The sequence below is a fragment of the Semicossyphus pulcher genome, unplaced genomic scaffold (genome assembly GCF_022749685.1).
Source record: "Semicossyphus pulcher isolate SPU_LCO1_2020_fin unplaced genomic scaffold, fSemPul1.0.p SCAF_6, whole genome shotgun sequence".
Lineage (NCBI taxonomy): Eukaryota > Metazoa > Chordata > Actinopteri > Labriformes > Labridae > Semicossyphus > Semicossyphus pulcher.
Window position 1 is genome coordinate 9350576 of NW_027211737.1, and position 16392 is coordinate 9366967.

At 39.1% G+C, this 16392-nt stretch overlaps 2 protein-coding genes across 2 annotated transcripts; both read right to left on the minus strand.

Annotated features, from left to right (window-relative positions):
• Nucleotides 1-732: 732 nt before the first annotated feature.
• Nucleotides 733-9313, minus strand: secisbp2 (SECIS binding protein 2). Its single transcript, XM_069682548.1, has 18 exons — nucleotides 9174-9313; nucleotides 8554-8696; nucleotides 7955-8129; nucleotides 7792-7867; nucleotides 7499-7692; nucleotides 7317-7401; nucleotides 7115-7209; nucleotides 6724-6870; nucleotides 6519-6608; nucleotides 6292-6393; nucleotides 6061-6196; nucleotides 5721-5887; nucleotides 5488-5617; nucleotides 5212-5392; nucleotides 4870-5090; nucleotides 3780-3934; nucleotides 3302-3497; nucleotides 733-3151 (listed from the first exon to the last, which is right to left on the minus strand). The coding sequence occupies exons 1-18, from the start codon at nucleotides 9180-9182 to the stop codon at nucleotides 3024-3026; spliced, it is 2430 nt and encodes an 809-aa protein (XP_069538649.1). The 5' UTR covers nucleotides 9183-9313; the 3' UTR covers nucleotides 733-3023.
• Nucleotides 9314-9824: 511 nt separating this feature from the next.
• On the minus strand, nucleotides 9825-16161 carry mfsd10 (major facilitator superfamily domain containing 10). The gene is made up of 13 exons (XM_069683093.1): nucleotides 16085-16161; nucleotides 15083-15267; nucleotides 14423-14519; nucleotides 14209-14312; nucleotides 13918-14076; nucleotides 13498-13689; nucleotides 11913-12015; nucleotides 11688-11799; nucleotides 11482-11590; nucleotides 11297-11387; nucleotides 10616-10663; nucleotides 10418-10507; nucleotides 9825-10270 (listed from the first exon to the last, which is right to left on the minus strand). Exons 2-13 carry the CDS (start codon nucleotides 15233-15235, stop codon nucleotides 10167-10169), a joined length of 1362 nt encoding a protein of 453 aa, XP_069539194.1. The 5' UTR covers nucleotides 15236-15267; nucleotides 16085-16161; the 3' UTR covers nucleotides 9825-10166.
• Nucleotides 16162-16392: the final 231 nt, after the last annotated feature.

Consider the following 16392-nt stretch of genomic DNA (forward strand, 5'->3'; position numbering starts at 1 on the left):
TACAATATTATCATGAAGGCACAATAGTATGCCATTCAAAATTGTAACTAAGGCACAGAGAGATTCCTATGAGCTCAGTCCAATTGTTGCTGGCCATTTTGTAGAGCTTTGGCCCCTCATAACCAGCTGGGTCAGTTCTTCAGGCAGGTAGTTGAACAGGTCAGACCACAACTCTGTGAAATACATTTCATTACCTTTCAATATTGCACTAATTCTTTCACGAGGAAGAACTTTGAAGATTTCCCTATACCACAAGGTGGCAGTAGGGGGTTTATCTTTTATCCAGTTAATCAAAATACACTTTCTTGCCAGTAACAGTAGCTTGTCGCAAAGTTTGTGTTGTAAGTGTGTCAGAGTCCGATTTTTAGAGGGAAGGGCAAGAATAAAAAGGCCAGGGTCCCTTTTAACTGCCACCCGAAAAATGCTACTTAATTCTTGGAGGTCCCTTTTTTTAAAGATTATTTTGTGGCTTTTTGCCTTTCATAGGACAGCTGAAGAGAGACAGGAAATGTGGGAGGACATGCACTAAATGATCGGGAGTGGAGCCTGCGATGAGTGCATCGAGGACTTTGCCTCTGTACAGGGGGCGCCTAATCTACCAACTGAGCTAAACCAGCGTCCCGTTCTTTCTTTTTTTCTTACCCAAATGTTTTAAAATTCTATCACTTAATGCAATATTTACTAAAAAAATGCAAAAAATTGAAATTGACACAAACATCAAGTTTTCTTCTTTGTCTAAAATGATTCCAGGTGGTTAGACTTTTTGACTGTGATATTGGGATTCCTCAGGGAAGCATACTCGGTCCACTACATGCCCTCTTTTATTAATGACCCACACTCTCTTTCAGTAAACACTGCATTTGTCCTCTTTATGCAAGTTACACTTAACATTGATTTTTAATTTTTAGAACGAAATTTAACCATTTCTCTAATTTTCAATTCCCATCAAACATTCGAAAACTGAAACATTTGACTATTTATGCATGGAAAAAAATGTGTTGTATGTTTCCCCATCCTCCCAGGAAGTTTGTCAGTACTCCATCTTACATACAACTTACATTTATGGATTTATTAAAGATCTGAATCAAAAAATATATCTTTACAAAAACATTAAGCCTTTATATCATTCAGTTCAAAGTTTCCTATTGTATGACAGTTTGGTTTCTCACTACCACAGAACTTATTTATAGTAGAGCAAAGGATTAGTTTGGTGTTTCTGGAAATGCACTTACTTTCTGGTGGAAAGTTAGATAAGAATAATGTGACCAATCACATTTGTGTACAGTTGATGTTTGGCTATAGCCAGTAGCTTGTTAGCTTAGCTTAGCACAAAGACTGGAAAATTGGAGAAACTAGTCTGGCTTTGTCTGTGGGTGACACAACGCTCCTTCAGTTCACTATTTAACACGTTGAATCTTGTTCATTCAATCCATCCCAGACTAAACAGTAAAAACAACAAATTGGCATTTTTAAGGGTTATGTGATGTACTATTTATGGGGAATATCAAAAACGCCCTTAACTCTATGCTTAATTCCTGGAGTTAAAAAGTAGCTCACAGGACTGCCACAGTGAGGGCCACTCAAAATTTCAACCAGAAAGCAAGCAGAAAAATTATTCACAACTTTTTATCAGAGACAAGTTTACAACAGGTGATCTTTCTCAACATTATTTTGCTGTTTCTCTTGTTATAAGAAAATCTATTGCTACCGTTTAAACCTAATCACAGGAAGTACATCAAACCAGGTGAAGTACTGTGGTAGTCTCAGGCAAATAAAAAACACAAAACATTCTAACTTATCAAATAAAAAAGGATTTCATGTCCTATGTGAAGGAGCAGCACTGCTTAAGTTTAAACCCTAAAAGGAACCTTGGTGATTGAATGTAGCTGAGGGGTTTCAGACATTGGGGTCTTAATGAGAGTAAGATAGATTAAGAGTTCATGAAATTATGTTCAGATATAATTCATACATCTCTGGTTGTGTACCACCCTTTGTAAACCAGTGAAAACAGTGCACACATATCAACTGTAAGGTCACACAAACTGAAAAAATGCTGAAGCTAAGATCTGATAATGGACTCAAAGCAAAAAAAGAGAGAAATTCAGTGTACCACTGAAATTACAAATCCATACTTCATACCAATTCAAAGCAGGTTTTCAGCGTTCTGTTGATGTACACAATTCTCCCACAATGCGATGGAATGCAGGAAATCTAAGCCTAGAAATAGTGGCACTTTTTAGGTCAAAGTTTGACCTGTGACAGCACCAGTAATGCGTGATTTCTTATTAGAAAAATCGGTTGTGTATTTATTTATTTTTTAGCAAAAAACAAAAACATTATAATTATATAATTATAATACAAATGTTGGCCTTGAATTTACTATGAGCACTATGTTTTGTGCATGTGTTTTGCAAAGGGTGATATACAACCATCATTTCACAAACTTACAATTTCATTGGCCCTTATCTAAGCCCATTTAAGACACTGACCCTATAATTGCAATGCCCGCTGTCACCTGTCTCCTTTCATACGCAGGCATCTCTACAATGTGAAGTCAAAATAAAAGCAAAAAATGCCATAACAATACAGAAGCTAATTGGTAAGAGAAAAACTAAATGTACCATAATGGCTCCACAGTCCAAAACCTGTATCAACACATTGTTGATTGTTTCTAAGTACTGTATAATTCTGCACACATTCAGTACGTAAATGTCTCTTCTACACATTTCCACAATCAACATGGTTGAAATTTCATATTGTGGGATCTCTTCAAGTAACTGGTTTGGTCCAATTAGTCAGTGTTTAACCTCTCCAGTTTATAACCCAAGCACACACACTCCCTTAAAATTCACATCTCTGACTGATTATCTTGAACAAAACACAAAAATCAAATAATTCCTAATTCATTGCAAAACATTCGCAACATGATTCATTTCCTGACAAAACCTCCAGATTGTGACAAAGTCCTTCCTATTTTCTTCTAAGCTGGTGATCATTTTTTTCAGGCACATATGGCTCCACTGTCAACTCTTCTCATCTTCATCAATGTTTTCAGTGCCTTCACTGTCCAAGTGCATGGAGCTCAACTGCTCCTCAAAGTTAAGAAATCTGTGGTTGTGATCCTTTTCCAACATTTTCCTCCAAATTTTCACTAGAAGAAGAAACATGAAAAGATAATTATTTGCATGGATTTAATTGCTCAAGTCATGAATTTACAGATTTCACTTGTTTTAAACTTCATATAGAGGAAGGAATGTAACAGCAGGTATTGCAAAAATGTAGGCTCTGGAAAATAACTTACTGTATTCTGGTTCCTCTGGCTGTGTGGTGTCAGGAGAGGGCTCCGCCTCATCAGCCAGGTAGCTGGCCTGCAGCTCTTCGTCTATGTTCACCTCCTGCTCCGCCTCTGCCTGACCTGTCTCCTCCAGGCTCGAAACCATCACCTCATACGCTGTCCTGGCCTCAGACGACAGCTCAATCATCTTATGGTAGAAGTCCTGCAGTAAGAAACACATTTATTGATATGATTATTGTAATACTGTTAAGAGCTTTTTTTTGGCCTTTAATGCCTCCATCTATAGAGAGGACAGTGGATAGTGTCAGAAACAAGGGAAGAGAGAGCGGCAAAGGACAGAGGAACCCCGGGCCGCTGCAGCCTCCGTACATGGGACGCCGATCCTACCGCTGAGCTAAACCGGCGCCCCATTTTAGAGCTTGAGAGCTAAAGTAAAACAGATTTTTAGTGAATAGTTTGTACTGTTGCTGAACATGAACCTGACCTGTGCGCCATCATAGTTGAAGATGCCCACCAGGCTCACAGGCACGGCCTTGTTGACGCAGCGACCCAAAGCTTTCCTGGAGAGGGCGAACACGAATGGCACCCCCTGTTCACGACAAGTGTCGATAATAGTGTAAAGAGCCTCATCCAGGCCTCCTGTGAAGAGTTATATTTGTCTGAGTGGCAGTATCAGTTTTTTTTTAGTACAATTGTGACAATTAGTAAAATAACAAAAACATAATCATGGCATCTTTTCTAAACATCAATTTGTTATTTGTTGAGCAAAAATAACAAACCTTTACCATTTCAGTAGTGTGAAATGTGACGATTCTCTGCTTTTCTTTGTCATTCATGAAAGTATATTGACCATTTTAAGTTTTGAAAAATCAAAACAACAATTATAGGAAGTCACAAAAATAACCCTTAGCTGCAGCCCTGGATTTCAGAATACATTTTTGTCATATAGCCTCAAAAATAAACGTAAAGCTCCTGTGAGGAACTTTTGGTTTGTGTTGATTTTGGCGCCTCCTGTGGACAAAGCTGTACCTCTTATCGCTTTGCTGATTTTGTCCTGTACATACTTTAGTGGTTTTTCAACAACAAATCTCATCCTGCTTTCGTTAATAGTCTTATGTATTAATCACTTAAAATTTCTGCCCTAGAAAATGTAAACAAAAGGTAACATGCAGTTAATCGCTTCGTCTTACAACTACCCCCCGCCAGCGGTTTCAGGCATTTTAAAACAACTATATAGAAACAATCAATCCTGTCGCTGATGGTCTGGTTTGCTTTTGTAGCTCATATAGAGTCATCAGAATTAATTTCAGTTTGTTTCATAACCAGCGAAAAACTTCTCACAGGAGCTTTAAGTAAATAAAAATCATTTGTTGCAACCGTTATTGCATTTTTGGAAAAACAACACAAAGTCAGATTATGCAAAACCTGTTTTAAGTAAAATTCAGATTTTTAAGGTGAAGTTTGGCACAACAAAAAACAAAATGCGGACACATTTCTAAGCCTCCATTAAATACACTGCTGAAAGCCTCTAAATGGCCCTGACAGCACAGCGCTCACAGGCACATCGTCAGTACCTTTGGACTGGATGCGTTCACAGTTGGGTGAGATGACGACACACTTGACCTTTCTGAGTTTGAGGTGCTTCAGGACCTCTCTGAGGCCCATAACAATGCGTCTCTTCATGCGCGCCTTCATGGGGTCCTTCTGGTACAGGCGATCCTGGAAACGAACCAGCTCCTTGAGCAGATTCGTCACACACTCGTCCACGTCTTTGCTCAGCATCTGGCTGCAATAGCTAACATGTGCAACAAACCACGTCTCAAATTAACAAAGATTTAATACAGTAAGAAAAATAACCTACAAAGAGAGGACATGTACTGAGGATGATGGTTTAACTGTCTTAATAATGGTCTTACTCTCTGAACTTTCTGCTGTGGATTTTGGGTCGACTGGATGAGAGAATCACAGGTGAGGTGGTTTGTTGCTCTGAGGACTCTTCTTTGTCTGTCTCTTCCTCGCCCTCTTGCACCATCTGGTTTGTGCCGTTTAACTCTGACTGGTCATCATCAAGCTCCTCTGTAGGACTCCCAGCCTCATCTGAGGTTTCAGGAGCACAAAATATAAATCAAATATTAGCTATAAAAAAATGGAAGATGCAATTTTATACAATTATTTCAAGTTCTTGCTCTGACCTGTGGCATAAGTGTCACACTGCTCTTCTTCTGCAGTGCCGTCTGCAGGTTTGAACTCATTTTCAGGCAGCAGGCCTCTCTCCTCCAGCAAGCGTCTTTGCTTCCTCTCCTCTCTTTCTTTTAAAATGATCTGAGGATCAGAGAGAAATAAAATTACAAGGCAGTGTAGCTTAAAGTATCCTATAAAAAAGGAGTGAATCCTTTTGTGTTCCAGAGTAAGCCAGTGGAATTACCTTCTTGAGGGGAGTGGGTTTCTTGGCTTTGGGCACCTCTCTCTGCTTGCCTTTCTTCACCAAAGGGCTGGTTGAGTCCAGGGGGTTGTGTGCAAATTTATCCTGCTGCCATGGGGGTTTCTTCTGAGCTAGTGGCTGCTTCTGGGCAACAGGTAGTCCTCCACCAACTACAAAGAATATTATTTAAAAAGGGACCAGAATAGGCGAAACATCAATTGAAACAGGATTTTTGAAATTAGTGCAATTAACCAAAATGTACTTTAAAATAACCCTCAGCAAAGAGAGAGAGAGAAATTAAGAAGCCATTGTAGCAGAGGAAAAAATGCCGACACTAACACACCTGAGAGAATGACAGGCTTGGCGTCCTGCTTGGCTTTATGAGATTGTTGCTTCTTCTTCTCCAGGGCGGCCAGCATGTTTCCGATGTCAAGCTGAACAGGAACTTTGCTCTTCTTCCCAGACACCTTTTCAGCTTTCTAGATCAGGAGACCAAGAACAGGGGTACAAATCGAGCTTTAGCTGTACCGTACTCTAAAGGATGATCTTTTTAAATGCCATCACAATTACCAACCTGTCCTTTTTTAGCTGTCTCTGTGGGTGCAGTTTTTGCTGCAGGTAATTTTTCCTTGTTTTGGTCAGCAGATTGATGCTGAACACCTTCTCTTTGGTTTTCCTGAAAAATGTAACTTATTTTTAAAACTACAAAGAAATAATATGCATTCAAGCTCATTTTAAAGACAAGGGATTTGCATCATTATGTTCAAACATCTGGCAGAAGAAACAAAAGGTACTATGTACCTCATTGCATAGTTTCGCTGCGTAACTGCTTGTTATCAGTCTATCAGTCCCAGTTAAAGTGAGACCCAAGCCTGGAAACTCCTCTTCATCCTGACAAAAACACAGCAACAAACATATTCCATTAAACATTTTCAAATAAAAAAAAACATATATATGGCATTTGTTTTTTTATTGGAAAAAAAAATCTATAAAAAGTTTTATTTACCTCAAATTTTGGAGGCTCCTGATAAACAGCCGGCCATTCTGATGCAGCTTCTGTATCTTCAGCAGCATCTTTTGCCTTCTTCTTCTTTTTCTTTCGTTTTTTCCTCCCTGGGGCCTCGTCTTCCTGCTCTGCAGCAATTTCCTCTGTCTGACAAGAAGCAAAATGAAGGAACAGAAAACAATGTTTAAACAGATGGCAGCGCAGTAATGACATGCTGCATTTTATTACCTACAAAAGTAACTGATACTAATTAGCCACACATTTAACTTACCAACATTTTATTTGATGGACATTTTTTAAAAGTGTATTTTTAAGACTTTTCAAGACCTGCAGGTGCCCTATAAAAATAAAGCTTCTATGCTGAGCATTGAAATCAAACACGTCATCTAACCTGCATCTGGTTGCTGCTGTTTGTCTTCTCTAATGGGACAGGTTTCTTTGGAGGCTGAGAGGCGACATTAGCCCAGGAAGTCACCACGGGCTGATCTGTTCAAAAAAATAAACAAGCAAATACACAAGATGATCAATATCTAATGCGTTATTAACACTACCTTTCAATCATTTATAGGATCATTACAAGGACTTTCACCTACCTGGTGAAGCAGCAGGGGGGTCTGGACGAACATTAGTGGCAGTTTGCACGGGGTCAGGTCGTGTCGGGGATCCCTTCTTGACAGACTATTGAATAGAAAATTACAAAAGCACCAAATGTATGAGTTTAATCTGTTTCACCACAAACTGCACACTATCATATCTGATATTTCAGTAAACTCACTTTCCAGGAAGATGCAGATCTTTGAGAAGATGGACCCCAACACTCCTTCTGGACAAGAGGAGGTCCAGCTTTACCCGGCAAAACACCAGCTAACTCAGGGAAATCAGTCATCTTCACCTCAAATGGGGCAGAGGCTGCCTGTGCTGGTTTTGACTTCTCTGCAGAGTTCGGGGCAGATCTGGCACTTCTAAAACCTGTGGTCCAAAGCCCAGTAAAAGTGCAAAAGTTAAAGTGAGGGAAATCAGGTGTATGCAGGTAAGTCAAAAATCATCAAATTAATATGTAACATGTACCTTTCCTATGTGCATCCAGTGAGCTCTTGCCCATAGCTCTGCCTTGAGCAACAAAGTCATTGTTGCTTTTTGATGTCTGTGATGTGATGAATGGAAATTAGACATTCATTTCATAAATAAAAGGTCAATTTCTTTATTTTCTGCTACTCAAATCAAAACCAACCTTTGCTTGTGGATCCCGTAAAGGCCTGTCTCTCTGCAGGTAACCATCACTGGTCTCTCTTGCAGCACGACGGTTGCTGCTGTACCCATGGCTCCTCGACACATCTCCCTGTTTTTCTGCTGGCCCTCCGTTTGTATTTGATGGACTCTGCTTTGCGCTCACTCCGTGCCGGCTCCTTAACAAAGATATATTCATAAACCTCCACAATTAAGAGGCTTTACATGGGTGTATAAGAAGAGAACATATCTTTGTCCCATGTTTACTCCCAGGGTTCTAGGTTTCCCAGATCAAAATTATCTTAATATATCACATAAATTAGACATTAGACACAAGATTTTCCACAAACCTTTAGCTTATAAGCTACTGATATACTAATAGAGAAGTACAGATCACATTTGCAGACAAACTGCTGTATTTAGACATCGATATCTCCACAAAGGTTTTTACCATTTACATTTGTAAAAATGCCTTTGAACAATACTCCAAGCTAATCTACACGGGATAATTAAAAAACGGGACCTTGGGAACACGCCATTAAAGCAAACTAGTTTACTTAGATCAGGACAAAAAACTCCTATGAACTGCGATTTTCCTCCTACCCTCTCAAACTCTGGTCGAACACATGAGGATTTGGTAAAACCAGAGGTGGCGATGAGGCTGTGTGTGGCTCAGCAGGCTCCTTCCTCTGTCTCCTCTGATGTTTGTAGTCAGCAGACTGGACAGCAGATGACAGTTTGCTCTCCTGTGCAAAGTAAAGATGGTCTATCATCAGCAGTCTGCTGGAATACGACCTTTGACAGTCACGTTGCTGGCTGCATTTCAAGTAAAGTCGTGTATTTCTACAGACAGTTCAATAATGTCTAATCACTTTAAGCTAGTTTTAGACTCTTGTTTAAGTTATACAAAGTGTTTTGAGCTCAACTTATGATTTGTGTTGTGTTAAAGATAGATATAGAACTCAAACCTACATCTATCTTCCTAACTTTGCATAGTTGTAACTCTCCTTTAACCCGTCAATACTCCATATTTTAATTTTGTAAAACCTCATAACTATCAGCTTGTTAGTGAGGTCAAAACAGGTGTTTACTGCACGGTTGCAACAGCTTAAGTTTGCTCAAAGTTAGCTTACGTTCAGCTACATGCACCAGCTTACGTTAGCGTCACTGGCTAGCGTGTTAGCTAGCTCAAAACAACCGTTATGTTACTTTTCGTCGACTACCTTGTCCATTTTCAGGGTTTTCCTATATGCAGTCTCGTATCCGCATGTTCCCTCGATATTTCAGCAGTTGTCAACGTCCTAGTTCCAACAATGCTACATTTATTAGCCGCAACAGTGTGTTGGCTACCAATGCTGAGCAACCTGTTTGATAGCATAGCAGCAGTTAGCAGCTAGCTAGCCGAACGTGATTGAAACAGCTGATGTTTACTGCTGAGAGGAGCCAACAGCGACATCTTTCTGCGCACAGCGGAATAAACCTACTTTACAAATCAACAATACTAAATGTACGGTGATTGCTTTTCTTTTCATTTTAAACAGGTCACAATTTATCTACCTTAGAAAAGAAAACTCAAATGACAAGTAGGCCTGTATTTCAGTTAATTTTGTGCAGCTTTAGTGTAGAAGGTCTTTAATTTTTAAAGTACAATTGAATCAAAATGTGCATATTGTAATAAAGTATTTTGTAATTTCAAATAGAAACAGGCTACCAAATTTAAATACAAGTACTTTAGTAAATTAGTAAATGTACTTATTTATTTTCCACCACTGCAATAAGGTTTACTGAACATATTTTTATACAATGTTTAAGATAATAACACATTTCCAGAGACAGGTATTCAAATTCTTGTTTATTCTATTTAGAAAATAGAGTATTTACATTGTTTAAAGTAAGCTTTAAATAAAACGCTACTTTGTAAAATAGAAAATCTGAGTGATTGATAAAATACTGCATTATAAAATGATATATTTGCTCCACAAACATACATGTTTTACATACATTATTATTATTATTTTTGGCATCGTCTTCTTGCAAAATTTAGTTTCATGTTTTGATGTGTTGGCAAAAACAGCGCTAACAGTATATCTCTTCATATTTTTTATGCATGTGTCAAAGTAATAAGTCAGTGCTTTTCTTTTCCGGCAGATGTAAACATCATAACATTCATTGAAACTATAAAACACTAAAATGTCCCATTCCAGTCTTTGTGCCTCTCACTCGTCCTTTAGCCTCCCAGCTGTTCTCAAGAGAGCCAGGGGGATAATGAAAGACGCTGATGTGAGGAGGAAACAGATCTGAGCTCCAGCTATCCAGTAAACTGTGAAGAAAACACAAGAGTTACACTCTAAAGGGCAGTTTTTTACCAAGAAAATGTAATAATACACAAAACATCAGTCTGTAAAACATGTACAAATTTGAGATTTTTGGCACCATTTGGAGCCTTTACTGCCATCTTTTGCCTTACCAGAGGAGGACACCACTGGTCCCAGTGCTCTGGCCAGAGCTCCCAAACTACGCAGGATCCCCATCACTGTGCCCTTCTGACTGGCAGAGCCTAAAGGAGTTTCCACAGTGGATAATCAGCAACATTGTGCACATTATATTGTATTCAAAATACAGTAGTTTGTGAGTTTTCACAAATAAGAATCATCAAGGAGCTCACCGTGGTCAGAAACTAGTGTCGACAGGCATGGAACTACTATTGCAGCAGCTGTAAACAATGTAAACACAGAAACACTTTATTAACCATAAATAAAAAAATACATCTATAAACAGAATTGTCATACCATGCATTGCCTGTCGATGATATTAGAGTTTTATATTTTATTTTTAGTTGACATGTATTCAACCAGAAAATGCCTGTTTATAAGTTATGGCTGACAAAATGACGGCATAATGTTTATATAACGAGTAGATTAAATCATTATTTGCTATTTCTGTCTTTTGCAATCATTGTCTTTGTACAAACAACCTGTAAACTTCTTGGAAGAGGGATCCCTCCTCTGTTGCTAGTTAAAATAAAAAGAGTTTATTCTTATCCAAGCTGAGCAGAAATTGAGAACTGTATTCCTACAGATTGATGCTAATACGTTGTTGTGATATTGGGATATCTAAATAAAACTGACTTTACATAAAGCATGGTAACAATGGGCATGACAGAGAGAAAGAGGTGGATTATTTAAAACACTTCTATCGTCAAGGCCTCTTCTTCACTTGCAGTATTCAAAGTCTTATTCCCTGGTGTGACTCTACTTTTATGGATTGTAGAACAAATTTTGCATTCCTGTGTAAAGAAAAGGGTTAAACTTATGTTAACATGACATTCAGAGAGGAGTGTGCTCACCAAATGCGTAAAGAGCCAAGCCGCTGTAAAGCATCGTCATATTCCATGAGAGTCCAATGAGAATGAATGCTGGGATTAGTGTTATGATTGCCTAAAAATAAGAAACGAATGAATGAAAAGTAGTATAAAGAGTGTTTTTTTATGGCTTTACGGCTAAGTATCATGTAAACAGAATGAACTCCTACCATACGAACAGCCTTGATATGTTGCCCAGGCTTGATTCTGCGAGCGTAACCCCCCTGGATCAAAGCCATGATGACACCAATGAAGAAGAACATCTTTCCCTGCTGCATACTAGTGAGAGGAAAAATGCTTGTAAGAATGACATGGTTGCTGTTCAGCTGGTTCACTTTTTATGATAGAGTGCACAGCTCTATGTCTGAGTTCACACCTTGTAAATTGGAAGCGTTGGTGAGTCAGAAAACTCAGCGTGAACTCCAAACCAGAGAACAGGAAGAGGTAGCAGAAATAAACCAGTCCCAACACTTGAAGTTTCTGCATTCCTGTAAAGACATTGCCACCTTCTATCATCGTGCCAAAGTTCAATCACACCTTATAAATGGGTCAAATGGGTGTAGGCTCCTGCCAGGAATCTCTGTGTGTGTTATGTACTCACTTTCTTTTGAAGGCGGCTCTTTTGTCCTGGTTACAGCTGAAAAATGGAACAGAGATAAAGGACTCAGAAGGTCCCTGGAGTCCCCAAACCCTGAAGATGAGGCCTATGAAGAAACAAAAATAATAATCTGTATCTGTCAAACAGAGTAATGGTGCTTTCAGAAATAAAAGCATTCAGCAACTCAAGGAAACAAACAAATCCAAACCAGCTTTACACTTAACAGTTAGGGACTTATGATATTTACATTAATGTACATTAAACCAGTACCCTTTATTTTAGATTAATATAGTTGAGGTTTTATCTGTTATTGCTGATAGAATTCCTGGATGTACTATATATTCCTTTGTTTCTTCTTGTGTAAGCGTTATATAGTTTATATTTATTTCTCCTGTGCTGTATTCGCTTTGATAACCTGCTGCTGTAACGCCACAATTTTCCAGTTTGGGATCAATAACATACATCCACCTACCGACCGACCGACCGACCTACCTACCTACCTAAGTAATACCAATACCAATTGAGTCCTTAATGTAGTACCTTTTTTAAATTTACTTCATTTGATTCCATTTTGTGTAAGTGAGAAATTCAGTCACTCACACTGCTCCAAATCAACGCCTAACACTTGCAGACATTGGCTGTTACCAAAACCATACAAATCCCTTATTGTGAAAATCCCAAATGTCCTTATTTTGAAGATCTGGATTCTGGATTAAAAAAAGGATTGAATGCAGGTGTCTTTTATCTGGAGTAGTTTTGCTACTACTCGGTACTGGGATAATAAGTAGTATTGAGTACCGATACCTAGCTAAAGAGTCACCTGATCTGTATCCTGTTTCATGTGAGCATGTCTCAAACGTTCTTAAGCCTTAACAACCCCACAATCCACCCATACCATTGTCATCAAGTTTCCTGATAACACCTCTTCTGAGTGGGTGTGTACAGACCTGACTTGATTGACAGCTCCTTTATGCTTCTCTTAACTTCGTACTACTGGTTAGGGCAGCACTATTTACACCATCATCATTGTTATCGGCTCATGGTAACGCCCAGAAAAGCCCAACCCAACTTCAGCCCAACAAGAGGTCTAATTAGCCAGATTAATTAAAAGCACCTGTGTGTGTAAAAGTCTGTGTTGAAACAATAGGCAATGTTTGAAATTGTGCTTCATGAGTGAGTCAAGCCAAGCAAAATAAGGTTACTGTAAAAGACAGGATGAAATATTTGTAGATTAAAAAGTAAAAATCTCCAAAGTTGGAGTTAAAACCGTTTAATATTAACACAGTCTTATGTAACTGTGTCCCCCTGTATTAAGTCTATATGCTAAGCTAACTGGCTGCTAGCATTAGCCTCATGTTTACTATACATATGTACAGAGGGGTATCAATCTTCTCATCTGACTCTAGGGGAGAAGTGGGAAAAACGCATATTCCATAATGTCAAAATATTCCTTAGAGACCAGTCACCTTGTCCTGGTAACTGCTAAAAAAAATGGATTATCTGTTATTTAGCAAGACACTATATGTTTTCAAGAGCACATGCTGCACAAACACATATCAACTGGCAGTTTGAATGTTTCCATATCAACCTTGACATCATTTGTGAGTGTCTCTGGCAGCATGAGCCAAATGAAGAGCAGATCAGCAGCACTGAAGGCCAAGGCGAGCAGAGCGGGAGTTTGGTAGAAGACGCTTCCTGTTGTTCTGGAGCTGATGGCAAAATAGGCCCCCATCAGAGGTCCTACGGTGAAGCCCAGGGAGAAGGCAATGCCGATCATAGCCTGGAGATGTTAAAGTTAAGTTAGATTTATTTACATTGAGGCTTATCAGTACCATTATGTGGAACTTAAACAATTTGAGGGTCAAGTGAGAGGCCTGACAAAAGATTATAAATAATGTCAGTGTGACCTTAGAGTAATATCTGCATGTATCCAATCACATTATGGTGTCTCAGATGTCATATTTAAAGAACACAGTAACTGTTATGGCCCGAAAAGGTTTGTGCCTACCATTCCTCTGTTCCGTGCTTTCGGGCAAGGCAAGTCAGCCATGATGGCAGTGCAGAGGCTGACGTTGCCCTTACAAATGCCCCCAATTACTCGAAACAAAAGGAACATGCTGAAGCTCCGGGAAACTGCCCAGACCGCGTAGGAGGACAACAGCCCTAACTGCAAAATAAGGCACCCAATTAGACCCCAAAAAATCAGTGCAAATGGCAGCAGCATGAGTATGAACAGTGCCGAGTGAATGACTCTACAATGATATAACACTGTTGCCTTGTCCTATGACATTTTACTGACTGTGGTGAGAAGGAGCAGGGGACGTCTGCCGTGGTGGTCTGATAGAGCCCCGGTTAAAGGCGACGACAAGAACTGCAGCAGTGAAAACAGTGACCCGATCAGACCTATAAGACAAATACAGGAGCATGCAAATGAGTGCAGTTTCTTTGCAATATTAAAATGTTTAAATGCTCACGAAAAATAAAGCTCCACACAAGCAATCAATCAACTTTACCTCCAAACAGGACTGTGTTGTATTTCTTTTCCATAGGAATCCCCACAGCCTCCCTGAACCAGTCCACAACACCCTGCAGAGACTCATACACGGCATCCTGTCCCACAAAGAAACACACAGAAAATACAACATCAAACAGGAGTAACAAGGTCAATTCAGCATGAGTCAGCATGCAAACCTACACTCAGTCACAGTCTAATCTAATCATGCATGAGTTTGGTTTTTATGGAACAGTCGTCACACAAAGTCTCCTTTGTTCAACAGAGCATCAAATTCTGTACATCATCAGCCCAATACATCCCAATTAAAACATTTCCTAACCCCAAAATAAAATTAGTTTCTACTGTCAGAAACAATAAACAATAGTTCCACTTGTGACACTGATGTACGACTGTTTTGCTATGAGAGTTTAATGTCTGGCACCAACATTTTCCAGCCAAGTTTGGAGATTCAAAATGATGAAATAAAAACACAAATGATAATGGTAATATCTCTCTTTAAAGGCAATAAAATGCAACTCAAATGAGGAAGTAAAGCTCTTTCTCTCTTTTTTTGATTTCAAAATGCACTATACAAAGATTGATATCTGACATCTATGTCTGATTGTGCTCTCACTACGTGCACCGTACAGATCTAATAATCTAAAAAAATACCACTAACCCCTGTTTGTGCATAATGGTCCAAAATGGAGGGCAGCAGCGGTAAAATCAGAGTGAATCCCAGCAGGTCCAGCAGCAGAATGATAAATACAATGTTGATGACCTTCGAGGAGAAGGAGCCGTCATCCTTTGCAGATTTGTTTACGGCTGACATTCCTCCAAATGAATACGGTGCCTCTTTGGTTTCTGCACATCAGTAAAACACACACAGTGCAGGTTAGAAGAGCTGCATTGAAATTAGAAAGTAAAATATCTGACTACATTACATTTACAGTGCAATAAATGTGCCAATAAACGGGACTTTTAATCTCAAGGAATAGGAACAAGTAAGCCCTAAGGAAAGCACCACACTTATGACAAACAGTTCTTGTCCCTGAAAGTATTTCCTGGAAAGCAAGAAATGTGTTATATGGAACTGATTATGGTTAATTTAAGGACAAAATCGTAGACTTAAGCCATTATTCTTTAATTTCCTCTTAATTTAAAGCAGCTCTGTTTTTCTCTGGTAAATGTTATATTCCTTATTTATTTAGTGATGGAAATATCCATACACTTTAGCATGTTCAACTAATCTGCTGTGCACTATAGGTTATGCTTCATTTTCTCTATGATTAGTATGACATTGCATGGTTCTTTACAAGACATTCCTGTGACTCATGGGAGTTGCTCTCAAGAGCATTAAAGGAATCTCTGGGACCTGTAAAAAAATAAAATAAAGCACTATTACAGATGTTAAGTTAGTTATCTGCAGCTTAATGAAATAAAACGGTGGATGAAAGAATCCACCACATGCCAAATAAAGGCATTTGTATGCCAGTAACGTTAAATCAACTACAGTAAAGTACTTCTTACAGTAAGTCATCAGGAAAGATATAAAAAGTTGTAACTACAGGAAGGAGGAAATAACAGATGTAAAAAATAATCACAACAAACATCTTGATTCAAGTCTGCACGAACTCTCTATTGAATGTAAAATTAACATGCGAACACACCGCGGACTTACCCGACTCGAGCAGTTCTACCTTCTGTCTCTCTCATCAGCCCATTATTAGTCCATACCAGGAAGCGGTGTCCTCTTACATTTGGATGACAAGAATGTGTCGTAACCAACCATAGACTGTAAAACCAACGCGCACAGGCGAAAATGCTGCTTTCGGGTGATTCGCGTAAGCTCGTATTTCCGCGTTCCACACTCCTGCATCATTTCTTGGACCCTTCGCTGACCTCTCAGCTCTCTCTGCCCGTTACTGTTCCAGTGGTTTGGTCAGATAGCTTTCCCAGCCTAAACCTTGTGCTAAGAAATGCTAAATT